This window comes from Setaria italica, chromosome IX, assembly GCF_000263155.2.
Source record: "Setaria italica strain Yugu1 chromosome IX, Setaria_italica_v2.0, whole genome shotgun sequence".
NCBI classification, from domain to species: Eukaryota; Viridiplantae; Streptophyta; class Magnoliopsida; order Poales; family Poaceae; genus Setaria; species Setaria italica.
In genome coordinates, this window is record NC_028458.1 from 51,140,718 (window position 1) to 51,159,512 (window position 18,795).

At 44.4% G+C, this 18,795-nt stretch overlaps 3 protein-coding genes across 5 annotated transcripts; 2 read left to right on the forward strand and 1 right to left on the reverse strand.

Moving 5' to 3' along the window:
* The first annotated feature begins 4,568 nt into the window (after nucleotides 1-4,568).
* LOC101760823 (putative HVA22-like protein g) lies at nucleotides 4,569-10,024 on the forward strand. Of its 2 annotated transcripts, none has more exons than XM_022823410.1 (7): nucleotides 4,569-4,842; nucleotides 4,938-4,983; nucleotides 5,865-5,963; nucleotides 6,048-6,104; nucleotides 6,179-6,242; nucleotides 6,318-6,536; nucleotides 9,167-10,024. In XM_022823410.1, exons 2-7 carry the CDS (start codon nucleotides 4,952-4,954, stop codon nucleotides 9,680-9,682), a joined length of 987 nt encoding a protein of 328 aa, XP_022679145.1. In that variant the 5' UTR covers nucleotides 4,569-4,842; nucleotides 4,938-4,951; the 3' UTR covers nucleotides 9,683-10,024. The 2 variants fall into 2 exon arrangements, with proteins under 2 accessions (XP_022679145.1, XP_022679146.1); XM_022823411.1 differs by having other exon boundaries at nucleotides 4,942-4,983.
* Nucleotides 10,025-11,486: 1,462 nt separating this feature from the next.
* Nucleotides 11,487-14,757, forward strand: LOC111255782. Of its 2 annotated transcripts, XM_022822958.1 has the most exons (4): nucleotides 11,487-12,077; nucleotides 13,389-13,910; nucleotides 14,031-14,159; nucleotides 14,274-14,757. In XM_022822958.1, the coding sequence occupies exons 1-4, from the start codon at nucleotides 11,763-11,765 to the stop codon at nucleotides 14,508-14,510; spliced, it is 1,203 nt and encodes a 400-aa protein (XP_022678693.1). In that variant the 5' UTR covers nucleotides 11,487-11,762; the 3' UTR covers nucleotides 14,511-14,757. The 2 variants fall into 2 exon arrangements, with proteins under 2 accessions (XP_022678693.1, XP_022678692.1); XM_022822957.1 differs by lacking the exon at nucleotides 11,487-12,077 and having other exon boundaries at nucleotides 13,058-13,910.
* Nucleotides 14,758-14,828: 71 nt separating this feature from the next.
* LOC101761483 (ABC transporter F family member 4) lies at nucleotides 14,829-18,003 on the reverse strand. Its single transcript, XM_004984940.4, has 6 exons — nucleotides 17,527-18,003; nucleotides 16,997-17,089; nucleotides 16,834-16,914; nucleotides 16,637-16,768; nucleotides 16,499-16,569; nucleotides 14,829-15,343 (listed from the first exon to the last, which is right to left on the reverse strand). The coding sequence occupies exons 1-6, from the start codon at nucleotides 17,743-17,745 to the stop codon at nucleotides 15,064-15,066; spliced, it is 876 nt and encodes a 291-aa protein (XP_004984997.1). The 5' UTR covers nucleotides 17,746-18,003; the 3' UTR covers nucleotides 14,829-15,063.
* Between the last annotated feature and the right edge of the window lie 792 nt (nucleotides 18,004-18,795).

Sequence of the window (18,795 nt, forward strand, 5' to 3'; positions counted from 1 at the left end):
TGTGGGCTCACTCCAGTTTGTAATAGATTTTAGTTAGTAATTAGTCTATAATGTTTTCATCCACATTTATAATTCTTAACTTTTCACCTTCGTAAGTATTTGTTTGAATTTGTTCAAAAGTTATGTATCTAGAAAATCCAAAATGAATAATAATTTGGGACGGAGGGAGTATAATTTTAACACAAAAATCTATATTCTCACCACTTTCACTATATCTTTATAAATAGTAGCACACATGATGTTTATATACCTTAATTGTTATATCATATACTAATAGTGTAAGAAATAGATGGTTTAGAATCATATATTGGTGTATATTTTTAATTAAGGTGATTTGGATTCAAATGTAGTTACCTCATGTTATTTTTAATAATGGCATATGCGGGTAATATAGATGCAAATTTCAGAGGTTACTTTAGGTAATTTTTTAAGTATTAGTGGTGGAAAATTTAGTTGCAAATTTAGGGATTATTTTAAATATTATTTATAATGGCATAAGTGGGTAATTTTGATGAAGATTAGGGAGTTACTTTAGTTTATTTTATATAATGTCAGAGGTGGGTAATTTAGATATAAATTTAAGGGTTAGTTTAGGTTATTTTCATAATGGTATATGTGGGTAGTTTTTTTCAAAACATAATAGATCCAATGGTTGTGATGATTCGAGTTTAAGATTGAGGGTCAGATGTTTTGCTTTTTTGGAGAATTTCTAGTATTTCTCTCTTTTTCTAAAGTGTCCATTTAGGATCCTAGGTGGCTTCGCCAAGAGACTTCAAAAAGAACAATAATAGTAAGATGGTCAATCTACATCCTTCCGAAATAAACCCTTATCTATATCCTTTTTCGAAATAATCCACGAGAACATTCCTCTCAATCGATCGGCATAAACATATACACACACCTGCAGAGTACCGTTAAGCAGATCCTTAACGATCCTCTCAGTTACCATGCAATCTTTAAGCTATAAGTTGCTATCGTTAGGTGGCTGCTCCCCAATGATTTCAAATAAATATATTCAGGCTAAAGTATCACTATCCGTTCTAAAAGATAACAAAGCGATTGAAGTGGGACATGATCTGAGATATACCATCGCATAAGGCTGATTTGAGGTCCTATCTCACAAGGCTGATTGCATCCATGAGTAGCAGTAAAGTGTCCTACACCTAGCCATAAGATGTGGGTCTTATCTGCACCAAAGGGAAAGTTTAAGCGGCGACTTTGTCTTTGCAAAAAGGAAACTGAACGTGTGTCTTTTAGGATCTCCCTTCAGTCACAATCATCAGCCCATCATCTTTAACTGGTTGCCTGTGGCATGGGCCAGATCTACTCTGCTGCCTCAGCCAAATTGTAAAAAAACAAAGATCATCAGCCCATCATTGAAACAGCCAGTGGAGTTGGTTCAGTTTCGATTTAATAGTCTGAAAAAAAACAAAGCGATGACGCATGACAATAGATTTTGACATCGTAAAAAACATGCACGATCTGTGGACAGTTGGTTTTACGGCTGATCTGATAGTGAGACAAGTTGCGAAATTCAGAGCCTGCTTCAATGTGGGGTGGGAACCGAATTCTTTATAACTTAATTGAAGCGGAAATCCTGCACCCATGTTGATTTAGGAAGCGGAAATCCTGCCTTGGTTCTAAGTTCTAACCTGCATCACGAAATTAATCGAGGCGCTACTCTAAGTTGTTTAGAAAGGTTCAGGTTCATCAGAATCATATCCACAGCTTGTATCTGCTCAGTCTGTGTTTTGGTGCGTTAGGCTATGCTTTGGTGGGTAAGAATGAAGAGGCTAAATTGAACTGCAACTGATGGTAAGAAGAGCCTAAATTGAACTGAAACTGATGGTGGAGTATGCTATCTTCGCCGATTTGGTCAAAGATTGGAATACGTAACGGGTCCCATACATGATAACATAGATAACCTCGCACAAATTGTATACTAGTTTAACACAAAGATTGTTTGTGTTTGGATTGAAAAGGATGCAGTGGTGGAGTTCTCATCGGCCTGATTGTATACTCTGCTCTTCTGATTGTCAGGTTTCAGTATCCCCCTGAAGACCTCAACATAGCTTGACAGTAGGGAATTGTATATCTGCATTATTCTGCAAATTAAAGCTGGTACAAGATCGTCGTTGCTTGTTTGCATGATGGAGATATAATAATGGCAATTATGATAGTAGAGATGCGCTAGTTAGGTTCGGTTGCTGTGACATAAGAACAGACCAGGCATCTAAATGCTGATGAAACACGTCGATTGCGATGCTTTCTATGACGTTAGTGACTGGTCACTAAACCACCTGTCCCCTCACCTACCATGGAATTATGATCCCAAAGACCCGTGTCAACAAGCAGATCGATGAGCGAGCATCTCAACGAGTCGAGACAGGGAAAAGAACAAGGAAAGCGAACAGAGAGATCTATCGACGAGCGAAAGAGCACAGATGAGTTCCTAGTTTTATGCTAATGCATTGCAGATGAAATGCCGTACGAACGAGTGTACAGTACTTGCAGGTCTCTTCATCAGGAATGTCACGGCCACACAGATTCTTGTATGGCGGCAACTTGTGAATTATACATGAGACAAAAGGGAAGACAGGAGTACGTGTACTATTGCGGTCATATATGATACATGTCACATGTGGGTATAGGAGAACATGGGTACCATATCCTGACAGATACACAGGCGCATACGCTCATCAATAACTAGAAGAAAGTTAAGCAGCCGAGGCTACCAGACGAAAAAGAGCCCCAAATAAAGTTAAGCTAGATTTAGCTTTGAAGGAATCAATCTACCCTCCACCCATGCATGGCAATCACGTGACACCAGCTTAAAGCTGAGACGTGCTCACGTGCACGCCCATCTGCACCAAATAATCCTTGGCTTTAGCTTCCAGACTAGAGCACCATGCGTGATGTACCTAGTAGAGCTGCATCATTGTAATGTAGAATACCACCACTGTGTTGACGACCTACACACATGGTGAAATCTAAAAAAAAAAGGGTGCAGAGCTGCTACTAGCCAGCACTACTGCATTTTTTCGTGATTTCACTCACACATGAACACGTGTATATATAGAGTATCCCATGACAGTTTGGGAAACCAAATACCGGTACAAGCGTGGTACGTGCACGTATAATTAAGTTGCGTGCGTCGGGTCCGATCGGCGATTGGTGAGACGTGCACATGCATGCACAGGGAGCAGCTAGCAGCTAGGGCCATAGGCTCCGCCACCTTGCGATTTGGACGCAGGCCAGTGGTCACGTCCCTCCCTCCCCGGCCGCGGCCGGGCCAAAGAAAGTTTTTACGTGCGACAGAGAAAGGAAAGGCCGGGACGCTCAGATCCGATCAGAGCGCACCCATGGGTCCAATGCCCCTCGCATCCACCAACCCCTGCGCCTCCGATCCCCGCTGCTCCATGCTATGGATCCTACGGCTGTCGTTGTGCGTTAACCACATCTGCCTCCCACCCTACCCACTTTAACTACTCTGCCACTTCAAGCCGTGAGCTGCCACACGGACCACAAGAAAATGCACCTCGATCAGTCGTGTCGTCGTCGTACGAGTTGAGGATGCTAGCTTCACGGTTTCTTGATCTCGGAGCTAGCGTACTCCTAAGTTATCAGAGAGGCATCAATAGTGTAGCCTTTTTATAGCTCTGTAACCCAAACGAAAAATCACAAGATGGCAATATGTGGTATCAAGTAGCATGATTGCGATGAAAGAAAGTTAGATATCATGATCATTCAGATCCCAACTAGAGACAGAGATGTAATGTTAGGGTCACATCCCAAAGATCCAGAAAATGATTCATAGACAATCATTAAAAATGGATGAAGAAACATGATTTTTACCATTAGGCATCATATGCACCAACTAGTTAAGCTACGCGCCCAGTAGGAGAGGATTGTGTTAGTTGGGTTTGTCATTGCCTCTTGTTGGCTCAGGTAAATCTAGTGCAACACCCATTTCAGTGAAAAGCTTAAATAATTATTGAAGAAAAATGTGGGTACCAAGCTTAAATCATTATTGAGGAGAAATGTGGGTACCATCTCTGTTCGTTTTTATTTGATCGCTGACGTCCAGCGGTATCAGAGTGTGATATTGATCACTTTTTTTTTATAGGTTCCAGGTCAACATGTTGATAGAAGTATACATATATAAAAGCATTTGTAAAGACAAATCTACTAAACACAAATATTACTATTTTAAGTCCCTATTTTTTGGGTAGCGCAGAAAACCATTCCACACCCTTGTTTAGAAAGTATTTAAATACAATTCTTATATACTAAATTTTGATAATACTAAACATATTAAAAACATAAGACATATTAAATAAATCATAAAGCACAAGTAAAAGAAGAACCAACTGGGTGTGGTAAAAAGCTTCCATGCTAGGAAGTTTGCAAAGCAATTTCCATGGCTGAGGCAGGCCTACAGTTGGATAAGGGAAGGAATGTGTATGCCACAGTATAAAATAAAGCGTTGAATAAAATATTTTTCTCCTTGCCCAAGGTCACTAGAGAGGGACAGGTGCATTTATAGTTGGCAAAAGAAATGTTGTCGGGCACTCCCATGGTTGAAGGCAGTCGGGTTGGTTCGAGTTTGAGCTGACGGCGGACGTGCTCGCCTCTCCTCCGGCTCTCCCTCCGCATTCCATTCCACCGCATTACCGGTATTTTTAGCCGCGGCCAGGAGAGGGAGGTAGCGTGGAGAGGGGGGAAACCGGAGCTCCTGGCCGTTCCTCTCCCCTCACGGGCGGCCTCCGTCTGTTCCATCCAGCCACCGCCCCGCCCCGGTCGCCCCCCGTCCAGATCCCTCTCCTGCAAAACTTCTTTGCGGTATGCTCGGTTTCCTGTAGTTTCGCTTCGAAATGTGTCGGTGCGGTGATGGTGTTTTGATTCATGTTCTCTTTGGTGGATCTGGTCGTGCGCAGGAAGGCCGGAGAAGATGATGGGCGGGTTCCTCTCCAGGGTCCTTCTGTAAGCGCTCTCTTGCTCCGAATCTTAAATGTGTTCTTTGCAGATTGCATTTTGAGTTTGGAGATTCCTCAGGGGCATGCATGTTGGGGGTTAAATTTGATTTGAAATGAAATGAGTTCGGTATTTCTCTTGGTTTGTTTCACCTGTAGTATATTGTTTTGTTTTAAAAAAATGGGAGATGCGCTCCTTCCTGTCGATTTGTCCACCTTCTTCTTCGCCGGGAAATGGGGCTGAGAGCACGCAAGCCATTCAAAAATATTTTATCGTTCTCGAGGAGCATAGGAGCAAGTTTTCAATGCATTGCACAACGGTCAAAGGTTCTGTTCGTTTTTATTCTTCCGGTCCGGCTTATTCTTTTTCCTATGTTTTCCAATCCTATGTTTTGAGAGTGCATTCCTATAAAATTCCTACGTTTTTCCTATTCCTATATTTTTGCAATCCTGTGTTCCAAAGGGGCCCTTAAGGTTGTTGTCTAGTAACCACATTTCTTGAAATGCTTGAGATCGCATAATACTACTGTATGAGCTTAGATATGTCCAATACTGTGCTCTTTGACCTGCTTCATAAAAAAAAATACCTTGGATTTTATCCCGTTCATTTGTATGTTGGTGAATTATCTACCTTTGTGGTGTAAGTGCATCGAAAAATTCTATTCTCTTGAACGATGTTGAGATACCAAAACCGTGCATCTTTAAACTGGCAATTGCTCCTTTTATGGTTTATTGTGGAATAAATGGGAAAAGGTGGAATAAATATTTTTTTACTGAAATATTAAAAAATTTGGTGAAAAACAACAGCCATTTTTTTCTATGGTGATCGGAATAAATATAGCACTAACATTTCATTTATCTTCTGGTGTTTGATATGCCAATGTCCTGTAGGTTGGCCTTTGGCTACGCCTATCCTGCCTATGAATGCTACAAGACTGTTGAACTGAACAAACCAGAGATTGAGCAGCTCATATTTTGGTGTCAGTATTGGTAAGGTGGTTCAATAATTTTTGTGTTCACAACATTGGCTTCCATAAGCAATCTGCAAAATTCAGTTTTGTTTCCTCTGTGTAGGATTTTAGTTGCACTGTTGACTGTTCTTGAGAGATTCGGAGATTTTACAATATCATGGTGAGACTGCTTAAGGTTGTGATTTCCTTCAGTTCTTTGATGAGTCTCTAACATTGTTTGCACTCATGTTGAAGGCTACCATTTTACTCAGAAGCAAAGCTGATGTTCTTTGTATACTTGTGGTACCCAAAGACAAAGGTACTTAGTTTGTCCCATGCATCTTCTACCTTACATGTTTTTGGTACATAGGATTGATATGCTCTTTCATTGCAGGGAACTACATACATTTATGGTACTTTCTTTAGGCCATATATTTCTCAGCATGAGAATGAAATCGATCGCAATCTGCTTGAGTTGAGAGCTCGAGCCACCGATACGGTTGTCCTTTATTTCCAGAAGGCTGCTTCTAAAGGACAGAATACTTTCTTTGATGTTTTGAAATATGTTGCCGCCCAGTCACCTTCTCAGAAATCAAGGCAGCCCCCTCACCAGGTGTGGATCAAATGCACTATTATGCTTTTTCTGTCAAATTTGGCCATTGAATCAATATATATTTCCCAGACTTAAGGATGATAAACACCGTCATATTTACACAGATACTAAAGATTTGTTTTCCTGTTCTCTGAAGCAAATTTGACAGTGTTGTTATACTAGTTTCTTAGCTATATTGTGTCAAGATGCATTCACTACTACTGCCACACGTTATAGTTTAAGTATCATATGCAGAGGTGTTTTCAGTTTCTTTAGTTGCTAGAGAAATAATCAATATTAAATAGCTTTTTACTAGGTCCTGAAAAATCTGCTTCAAAAGCTGACCTTGCTGTAATTGAAAAAACTAAAGCAAGATGTATGCTCCGCATCTTCAACCTGACTTTGATGTCATGAAAGATGGAACACCCAGGGGTGGAGCCAGGTAGTTTCGTCAGGGTCAGCTGACCCCGATAGAATTTTCAGTTTCAGTGAGAAATCAGTGATTTGAACTAGCCTACGATGAAGAAAAACCCAGCCTACAGTGGTGTTGACCCCAACACCGTTCTCTGCTGGCTTCGGCCCCGAACACCTTAACAAATTTTCTGAGTTCTGGCTCCTGGACATCCCTTCCAAGAATATTTGAACCATATACATTTTCTGGATAGTGGATATGCTTATCAATTATCATGCAGCTCAACCAAAAAAAATGCGTGTATAATCTTTCTTTTCGAAGAACATTCAAAAAAGGCCAAAGGAGTTCCTGCTGCTGACTATAGGAGAAAAGAAGTGGCCCACTTTAGGGAAATTGGGCCCGAAAACCACAGTCACACGGTTGATTCAAGGCAACCAGTGAAAACCCACAGTGGCATAAGGTCTGGAAAGTAACACAAATGGAGTCCTCCGTAGGACATCATTGCAATAGCAACACATCAGCTCCAACCTCCTACAACGGACCTCAGCCCTGCTCAAAGTTGCAAGCATGTTATCTTTGAAAAGCCACTTTTGTCTTGTTTAGTAACCTAGTCTGCAATCTGGATCGTAGGTTTCTTTCACCATCTTGGAAACAGGGACATTTCTATGAATTATCATGCCTTGTCCCTTTTGTTTTGTCAATTTGCTTGATAAAAATAGCAGTTACTTATGTGTATCACCATAAAAAAGTGTTGATATGTGTATCACCATAAATAGCACTAAACTTTTCTCTAACAATTGATATGAATTTTAGTCTATGTCCGTTGATAATACAATGCTAGCTTCCCAAGTGTTTTGTCACCCCTCCTCGCAAAAAAAAGTGTTTTGTCACCCCTCCTCGCAAAAAAAAGTGTTTTTTCACCCCTCCTCGCAAAAAAAGTGTTTTGTCACCCCAAGTGCATTTGTAGATTAGGAACATTTTTTGTTTTTATTTTAGAAATTTGTAAGACACTTGTCTTTTTGGACCAGTAGCAGTGAGTTTGAAGTAGTGTGACTTGTATTTAGAAGATTGCAAAAACATACGAGAGTATTATGAGATTGTTTGTTTGTCTTACAATGCTCATTGCCCAAGTGAGCAAGAGCATATAGCATTTGACATATGAATGTGTACTGAAAAACTTTTCTATGCACAATAACCTGTGACAGTGCATGAGTATTTTCTCAAGCCATAGCATGAACCTGTTAAGTCTCCTTTTGAGACCCTGCCAGTAACTTTCAAGCTTTTTTGTTATCTGTTTCATGAAGTTTTATGTAATTATGGTATCAGAAGCTGACCATTATTCCTAAACAAATATAAATCGGTAGCAGGTAACTGGTAAATAAGTAAGTATGGACTTATTGACCTCCTCTTTAATTTTTAGGAAAAAGTCCATTTTACTCTCTTCACCTATCCACCTTGTCTGCTTAACCCCCTTAACAAAATTTAGGCTCACTTTACTCCCCTGAACTATTTCATTTGGTCCAATCAACCCCCTAATTACATTTCTCTTTTTTTTTCTCTGTGTACGAGTTGAATTTTGAGTTCAAATTTTGTGAGCAGATACAAAACACGATGCCTTATGTTAAAAAATTATACTAAGAATTTTTCATGGTTATTTTTATAGGTTAGGAATATTTAATACAAAATTGATCTTAAATATACAAAAATGTCAAAAAGTAATCATGAAAAAATGATAATGTATTTTTCTAACGTAGAGAATCATGGTATAAGTCAACTGGTAAAATTTGAACTCAAAACTCAACTTGCACGCAAAGAAACAAAAAAGAGAAATTTAATTAGGGGTAGATTGGACCAAATGAAATAGTTCGAGAGAGTAAAGTGAGCCTAAATTTTGCTTAGGGGGTTAAGTGGACAAAGTAAATAGGTGAGGGGAGTAAAATGGACTTTATACTACTCTAATTTTTGATCCCCTGGATAGTGAATACAAATATATGTCCATATGCTTAGGACAAATTCAGAAATTTGCTCCGTGTAGGCATTCCATTTGCATTCTGCACAAAGAGGTGCACAATAAACAAGGTTGCATACTTGCATGGTGTGTGGTTGTTAGTAGCAGTAGTTTTGGTGTATCCTCGAATTTTCAGTCTAAGAAAGTGATGGAAATGTGTGCTCAGCTCTATCTGATCCTTATGTTATTATCATGGTACCCATGTTGAAATGATGCTCTAATTTCCTTCAGGAACCACAACAGCCACAACAGCATCAACCACAAGTGCAGCAGCAGCAACCACAAAAACAAGCAGCACCTGTTATGCGCAGAGCAGCATCAATCGCTGCTCGGCAAGCAGCAATGGCACAGCAATCTCAGGAGACCAAACCCGTTCCATCTTCCCCGAAGATCAAGCGTCAAGCATCAGCGAAATCTAGTTCAGTGGCATCGACAAAGCCCGTCACATCTGCATCCACACCAAAATCTGGTGGTAGCCCAAAGAAAAGTGAGTCGAAACCTGCCATTGAGCCTGTGCGAACTCCAGCCACAAGCGCTGATTCACCAAAATCCGAGCCTAGTGCCAAACTACTCCCTGAAGCCGAAGAGGTGGACAAGATGGCCATCGATGAGGCCGGTGGTGACGCTGCTGAGGGCACAGATGAGCTCGACCCTTCGCTCGATGAGTCGCCAATGGAGGAGACGATCCGTGTTACGCGTGCCAAGCTAAGGAGGCGCACCACCCCTGAGGACCCTGCTGGGAATTAGCTGCAAGCCATTGTTCTCCTTGCACATTGTGTTGGTCCTTCACGAGGTTTAGGTTGTCCTGTTTGGTGGAGTGACAATGTGTTGTAGTTCACCTGGTTATTCTGTTCCAGAGTTGATTATCATCTTTTCTGTGCTGTTTTGGTGGTTTTTCATGTGCGCTTTAAGCTGTAAATAGCGCTGTCTCCCGGCATGTGTACATAGATTGGTGGCGTGGGCAAGGAATGCCTGTATTTCAAACAAGTTTTCATCTGCTGGCCATTCCCTATGTGTCTTCAGATGTCTCGTTTAGCGCAGTTTTCATCTGCTGGGGCAAACAAGAGCAGTTGTGTCTCTTCTCTGACAGAAGTTCCATCTACCAGTACTTGTTTGAATCCCTGATACCTTCTCCGGTCAGTTTTGCGGAGAAACTTCTTTTTACCATAACTGGAAGGCACCATCGAATTTTAACATTTGTGGACTGTAAAAACACTTCGCAGAAGCACATTGGCCGATCACAAACATCCATGTCCTTGTAGTTGATTTTTCGCAGAGGTACATGGTAGACGGCGCTATTCAGGATATTCCCTCTGTTTCTTTGTGCATGTCCTATCCTGTTAAACAACGTAGTTGATTTGTGCAGATGGAGAGCACGCAAGTGGCTGAACTGAAACCCAGCGTAGTGCCACACTATTTCTTTGGGTTCCCTATGTCTTTCGTGTCTTTTGAGTCGGTGTGGTGGCCCAGTGCTCCTTGGCACCACACACGGAAGGACAAAAAGTGCGTGACACCAACTACACTCGGATGCTTCTGGAGCAAGCGAAGCATATGAGGCAGAGACCAACGGGCTCACCTCAATTAGGTCAAGCACTTCGTATTTTTCTGAACCTGATGGCCGGCATCAGGATCCTCCACGTGTACAGGTTTACCTGTGGGAAATATTGGTCAGGAATAGAATAACTTGGGACCTGATGATCGGTGGGTGGCTTGCTGATGGGGTGGTTTGCACTGCACTTGCACCATAGTCATTCGTACCATCAGCAGCAGCGTCAAAAAAGAAGAAGAAGAAGAAGCATCCACAGTCAGATACCAAACTACCAATACCTCAACACCCAACCGTGTTCATACAAATTTTCTCAGCTGCTGCCGCTGAGTAAAGTTGGAGTTAGACGTGCATTTCAACTCTCCTGTTTATTTTGCGAAGAAAAGGTAGGTACGGATCGAGTTAAGATGCACTGCAGAAGAGAAAACATGTTCCTTTTATTCCTTGTTTGGCCTGGCCTGTCCCTCGTCAAGCCCTTTTGTTATCGTAGCAATCCAAGAAAGCTTCAATCGCCGGCCGCAGCTGTGCCAGGACGACACGGCCGGGCCATCCTTCCGCCGTCGCTTTCCCGACCGGCAACCCGCCCAGCTGCCAATCATCGCGAGCGCGACGCGCGCCGACCATGACATATGCCTTCACCCGCCGGAGACGCAAACCGATCGATCGAAACACCCCCAAACGCTACGCCGCTTTCACGTACAGAGCCCAGTTGCGTGACGGGCACAGCGGGGTCCCGCGGCGGACACCCCCGCTCCGCTCATCCACATCGTTCGATTCGTCGCCGTCGCCACGATCGCCGCGCGATCCCCGTCGTCGTGCGAGATCGCGTCGCGTGCGGTCGTGCGGGGCGGGCGGGCTCGGGTGGGCGCCGCAGCCGGAACATGCGGGCGACCAAGTGGGCGCCGTCCCACACGTGTCTCCCGCCGCGGGCGTTATCCGGCCGCCGACACCCCCCCGGCCCAGCCAACCCTTTCCCCCCCGGCCGGCTGGCTCGTCGTCTCCTTCCCCATCCTGCTTTTTATTCTCCACGCGCCGCGGACAAATCAAACGCCGAGACGCAAGCAAAGCCACCGGCCAGGCGGCCATGCTGCTACAGGCTACAGCCAGCTAGCTAGTGGGAAAGGGGAGAAAGGCGAGCAAGAGGCGTCACGAGAGGCACGTCCACCGCCCGAGCTCACCTCACCGGTGCAACTTTTCCATACGCGACGCGGCCTGGCCGGCCTGCGTCCTAGTGCTGTGTGCTAGTCTTGTATATAAAAGGCGGGGAGGGTCGGGAGCGCTATGGAGAGGAGCAGCAGCTGGTTCAGGTGGTGGAGAAGGAGGAAGGCGCGGGAGGGGCAGGCGGCCGGCGCCGGGGAGGAGGAGGGCCACGACGACCACCACAAGGTGGTGGTGGACGGGTCGGAGATCCGGGAGCTGGTGGAGGACCGGGAGGCGTTCGGGATGCTCGTGGACAGCAAGTTCCGGCAGCTCGACGCCGACGGGGACGGCAGGCTCTCCGTGCGGGAGCTGCGGCCAGCCGTGGCAGACATCGGCGCCGCGCTCGGCCTGCCCGCGGAGGGGGCCTCGCCCAACACCAACCACATCTGCTCAGAGGTACGTACGCGTTCGCCGTGAATCGTGCTCGCAGCGTGCTGGTTTTGCTGATCATGTGTGGTTATTACTTCATGAGACAAAGCTTAAAAGCTAGTAGTAACCATGGTAGTAGGCTAGTAGCTGACAACGTGAGACGATCATTATTGTCGGTTTCAAGTATCATGTGGTTATGCCCCTGTTTCCTGGTTTCTTTGGAGGTTTTACATGTTATTTAGTTTGATATCAACGAATCACAAGCCTCAAAGGCATGCGTGTGTATTTAATCTGTACAGTTTGAAACCTTAACTGAACCAGAATTGAGTACTTGCCACCGATCTATATATACTTCTCTCCTTTTGGGACGTATTAAGATTTGAAAAGGTCAAACTTTATAAGTACTAACAATTATGTTAGATGCAGGCTTAGAGTCTAAAAGTTGTGTATCAGATTCATATGTCATATATCTTTAATATTTTTGAGCAATTGATAACATGTTCAAAGATATATTAACGACCAAAAGTTTATTTTCGAAAACTTATTTAGATCCTAATACTTGAATCATACAGTACTTTTACACCGGATTCGAAAAAAAGCATATACATTTATCACATGGCAGCGACTTTAGCATAGGACATAGGACAACAAAATATAAGGACACGAAAAGTATTGCCCGTGCGTTTTATCAGATGATGACCGCATACTACTAGTAGCTGAGATCCATTTAGCTATCTAATCTGCTCCACTACTAGCCTATCAACGCGTGACACGCCGCGCGCATGCTTCACGCCTGGCTAAACTGAATTATCAACCATGGGAATGTTAATCATGAGTTCCTAATTAATCAGCAGCAAAAGGCAGATTATAAAACGCAGTGCAGGATGCAGGTTTGCCCGCGGGACCATGTCAAGATGCCATAGCCCCGAGGGCATATCCCATTGGAGCAGAACCTGAAACATCACAATCCACACTTCAACGTCTTATCCTGAGCCATTGACATTTGAGGCACTGTCGATGCATCTTTCCAGTGAAATTCAAAGCTTATCGCTCGCAATCGGTATAGAAAATGTCGATCGAGGGATAAGCAGACGGTTCGTTCTCTGTCTCAACACGGCCGATGCTGCATCCCTGATGGCTACGAATACGATGCCTCTGGAATCATCCTCTGGCAGCAAACACCTGCTGCCGACCACTGGCTACGAAGAAATTCAAGATTATTTGCAGGCTCGCTTGTTTTCTGGATCTGCACCCATCAGGACCGGTGCCTGGTGCGAGTTTGTCTCTCTCACGCTGCAGACTGCACAAAACCCTGACTGCTGGCTGGCGTGCATGCAGGTGGTGAGCGAGCTGACTCATGGGACGTCCCAGGGCGAGGTGAGCAAGGCCGAGTTCCAGGAGGCCCTGTCCGACATCCTCCTCGGCATGGCGGCCGGGCTCAAGAGGGACCCCATCGTCATACTGCGCATGGACGGCGAGGACCTCAGGGACTTCGCCGCCGGCAGCCGATACGAGCCCTCAGCCGCCGCCATTTTCCCACAGGTGGGCTCCGAAGGCGTGCCCCTGCGCCAGTGCCTGCTGGCCGCTCTCCAGGAGCTGAGCGTCGACCACGGAGTGCCACCGGCTTCGGACGCCTGGGTTGTCGAGAACATCGTGGAGCCGGCGCTGCAGCAGCTTCCTGCCGATCGGCTCGAGCAGCCGGCGGCTTCCCGAGACGGCTTCTTGCAGCAGCTCAAGATGCTGCTGGGTGCCGTCGCCGAACGGCTCCAGGAGCAGCCCGTGATCGTCGCGCACACCGAGAACACCTACGACGGGAGTGGCGTCAAGAGGCTGCTGGCCAACAAATTCGAGCTGGACAAGGTACATCAAACTTCCTCTCTCTTTTTAAAACTTGGTTGTTTTTCAGGCAGTTTGTTAGTTGTGCAATCGCCAATGCGGCAATGCCGTTTTATGTGAAATAACCTTTGTTCTGTGCACCAGCTGTTGGATTCTGTTTGGAGAGGCGTACCATCAGAACATAAGAACAAGGCATCAAAGGAGTGCCTCGTAGCTGCACTTGATAAGATGGCCGATGCTGCAAGCCTGCCACATTATGGTGCAGTTAAACAGGTAACATCTCCACATCGCCTTTACATTCAGTCCTGCAGCAGATCTCAACTTTGGTACCAATGCTGAGGTGTTTTCAGTCTGAACTTAGACTTGATGCTTTCAACTATCCCTCAGGTGGATGCTGTGGTGGACGAGGCCATCAAGACGGCAAACGCCGGCGACGGAAAGACGGTAGACGAAGCCCAGTTCAAGAAATTTCTCACAGATACCCTCGGGGCAATCATGCGGCAACTGAACAGCAACCCCGTCTTCGTCTCCACCAACACCGTCGTGCACGAGCCATTGTCCTCCGGTGCATCCTCCGCCCTGTTCTCCTCGCCGCAGCTGGTGACGTCATCGCCAAGTAAATAAAGTTACATACATGGCAGTTACATGGAGGGAACAGAATTTCAGTATTCGAGCGGGGCCTGTGGTGTTGCTTTTTGTCTGATCACAGGCACCGCGGCAGCATGTTATGCTGCCTCGGTTGCAACCTGATGAAGTGCAAAGATGCAGGTCGTCAGGTTTGTTAACCCGATTGATGTATACGTTTGGAATAAGGTGTTCAAGCCAGACACATTGGTCAATGGGAAATGCAACTATTTTGCAGTTCATATCCTCTGGGGATGCAGAGTTCGAAGGAACATGTTTGGTTTCTATGTGCGTAAGCATTCAAATGTTAGATACTCATGACAAATGGTACCAAAGTAACAGGTTGCAACATGCCCCTTTTGTTCTGGATCTGAGAAGACATGGAGTTCAACAACAATTGGTAACTCTAGAGACTGGATCGACATACTTCACACCGGATGCCTGATAGCATTACTAGGTGGAAGCAACAATTCTCTCATCATTTCCCAAGGTTATCCTGATCTAGCATATTGTCTGAAAAACACTTCTCATTGCTAAAAATGAGATTCTAAGACTAGGCCTTTTGCCTTTTGGTTTTTGCCTTAGGAGCCACGAAATCGTCGTCGTCATCATCTGACTCGCTACTTGCCTTCCTCTTCTTTTGAGATGTCGGTTTTCCAGCACTTTTCTTAGCTGAAACGGACTTCATAGCAGATGAAGCCGGTGTCTTGGTTGGAGAAGTAGGCTTTCTCTTGGAAACAGTTGTTTTAACTGGTGACTTCAACTTTTGGCCCTGTTTCTTCTCAAAAACTTTTCTAGCCACATCCAATGGGAGCAAACCCCATTCCATCAACCTATGCAAGAGTCATTAAAGATATTAGGTTGCTTTAACAAGAATGTTGATGCATGCTTGAATTCTTGACACTGAATGACTGAATGATAAATAAATTAACACAAGCTGCAGAACCAACAAGATTCACACAAGCATGTTTATTCAGGTTCAGAAGCTGTCACTTCGCCAGTTATCAGTGCACTTGGCAAATTAGTATGGGTCGAACATTATTCCGAGGGAATGATCTATTCAGGAACAGAAACTAACTGAAACCAAGTTAAAGCAACTACAAAAAGACTTATTTTTTTTTCTGTGGCCAGAGGATTATTTTCATGACTAACAGTAACTCATGCTAGACAACTCTAAATAGGAAACTACAGTTGTCGAGTTTTGAAAATTCAGACCAAGAAAGATCTCCAGCCTATAGCAAGCAACCATTTATCTGTGCAAGAAATTAATGCTTGAGATTTGATATTTAACACTGCATGAATTTTCTTTAAGGAATTCACATCAGGATGGTATGGCTTCAAATGAAAGGTGTAATTTCGACCAATCTTAGTTTGCCTTTCCACATTTTGCATATCTTAAAAACCAAACAGAACATAATGCTACATGTTATTTTAAGCACAACAAGATATTTATTAAGAACCACAAAACAAATCCAGTATGTACAGAAGGCATGGCTCATATATTAGACAACAAAGGATCATCCATTTTGAGGTAATGGCATTCAGATTGGTCTTTGCATCAAAGAACTTCAGATATTGTAAAGTTTAGAGCTCCACAACTACTGCAGCCAACTATCAGGTATAAATATGTGCAGCCCACCTACATGATAGAATTAACACAGAAGTATATATCGAGTTAAAATTGCCATGAAAAAAGAGTAAACTTATAGTTAAAGACTACGAGTGTGGTCGGCATAACGCTACATATCACCACTGATTTTCTTGCCAAAGTGTGGCATAACCGCTTGACAAATTTCTTTGTGAAGAATTATTCTCCAAAAATCATGAAAGATTTGGCAAGAATTTATTTAACACAGATTTTTTATACCATTGGTTCTCGGGCATCAGATTGGTCTGTATTGATCCCAGAAAAGATATGGGCTACTATAGCTACATCTAGTTTGCTTGTAACACAAATCTTTCAAGCTAATGTATATGTTGTATCTCACCAGGTTGCAGCCATGTCACTAGTAGGCACCTGCTCATAGAGCGATTCATAGAAAATCCTCAATGGATCCCTCTGCAGCAAAATAAAATTAGTAGTTTTACAAATGAATACCAGATTGAAGAAAATAGAAAGGTCATACTTCCGTAGGAGGATCATGCTTCTGCCCTGGCAAGTCATACACTTTCCTCTCTCTCTTCGCTTTCTCACCCTTTACAACGATCATCCTTGCCCCTTCTTTGACACCCGCTCTTTTCTTTCTTTTCTTGTCCTCCTTCAAGTCAACAAACTAATAAGCAGATGAACAACAACACAGTATAAACCAAGGAGATAGCATACCTTGAGATCTTCCAAATCTTCATCTTTTAGTTTCTTGACCTTGGATGCCTTGGCATTACTGTTTTTCTTCTGCGAAGTTGGCTGAAAGGTGCACAATTGTTAATCCCAAAATGAGAACCAAGGAAAATATAGAAGTGAATAAAAATGATGTTAATATTGCAACCATGAAATCATCATCGTCAGACTCGACTTCTTGTTTCTTAACTTTAGAGGCCTTTGTGCTGCTATTCATGGTGCCTTTCTGCTTCTCGTTTCCCTACAGAATACAACGATATTAGCTTTCTAGAAGACATAAGAAAGATTAAGACAGTTCAGTTAACTAGGGTCATTTTATGTCACTGGAAAAACAAAACAGACTGAAAACAAAAATAACAGTGCACAAAACACAATTGCGGTTCGCAATCGATTAATTAACAAGCCTTAATTTGAACTAAACCCCCAAAATTCCAATGAAATGCCCTGCAATCCAGATAAGCTCCAGGTTATCCCGACTGACAACATCGCGTGGGCGCATTTCACAAATTCTCAATATTCACAAACGAAGTTGATAAAAAGAGCTGACTGAAGACAACAACAAACGAATTATCCACAAAAAACAATCAAGTAAATGTCTCAAAATCTAGATTTGCTCACACCGCCCGCACCGCAAGCAGGCTGAAGAATAAGATCTGGATGAACGGAAGGCAAACAAACCTTCTTAGCTCGGGAATGCGAGATCGGAAGGTTGTCTTCCTCGTCGTCGTCCTCCTCCTCCTTCTGGACTTTGGAGGCGCTCGCATTGCCCGCCTTTTTGGCCCTAGACAGTGCGATTGGAACATTGTCCAACTCGTCATCGTCTTCCTCGTCCTCCTCCTCCTTCCGGGGCCTCTTTACCGCCGCAGTACCGGCCACGGTGGCGTCCTCTCCGGCCATCGCTAGGTCACCGCGGCGCAGCGAGTGTTTGCGGCTGAGGGTTTGCCACCACCGGCCGTGGAGGAGGCCGGGACTGGCGTGGCAGCGGCGTGGCCGGCCGTTGACGAGGCGTGGTGGCGCGTGGGCGAGGCGGAGGTGTGACTGCGGCGGTGACGGCGGCGCGCGAGGCAGAGGCGTGGCGGCGGGGGGAGGGAGGCGAGGCGTGAGCCCTCGAGGGGATAGCCGGCCGGATGGAGGGTCTCACGAGAGTACGAGACGGCCTGCTAACGAACGCCCAACGGGTTGTAACCCACGGGCTGAAAGGCCTTCGGACCCGAAACAATACAGCACGCTCCAAATATCCTCCATACTCCCCCAAATCGAACCAAGTCATCTAATGGGCCAGTCTATTAAAAACCAACTAGAAGGAGCTCAAAATAAAAATGTACCCATTACAACTAATAAAACCAATCCAATTATCAGGGCTACGGAGAAAGGGAAGGCACCACCGCCTGAGAGGGTCGCAGGTGTAAAAACCAACTAGAAGGAGCCCAAAATAAAAATCCACCCATTACAACCAATAAAACCAATCTGATTATCAAGGCTGCGGGGAAGGGGAAGGCACCATCGCACGAGAGGGCCGCGGGTGAAATTTTAGGGCTAATTTGGAAGCCGGTGGCTAATTAATCAGTGGAAGAAAAGCCCCGGCAAGGATTCCACCGGCCACTGGATTCCTCAGGTGGCGCTCCCCTAGGCCTCCCCCGCCACCCGGCGTTGTTTGGAGATGGAGGAGGTCGGCAAGGGGCACGTTTGCCCTGTCCGACTACTCAGGCTAACGTGTCAAATACCTGCCGCTGCCCTACCCGACTGCTCTTGTAAATACATAATAAAATTTACAGACTATACTTAAGTACTCCTTTAGTCCTTTGGGACCCACCAAATTTCATCATGTGTTCTAAATTTTTAAACCAGCAATGTACATCATTAAGCACAAGCATTACATGAGAAATAATTATATTATCTGTATCAATAATCTATGATAAATAGCTAAAATTTGCACCAATATTCATA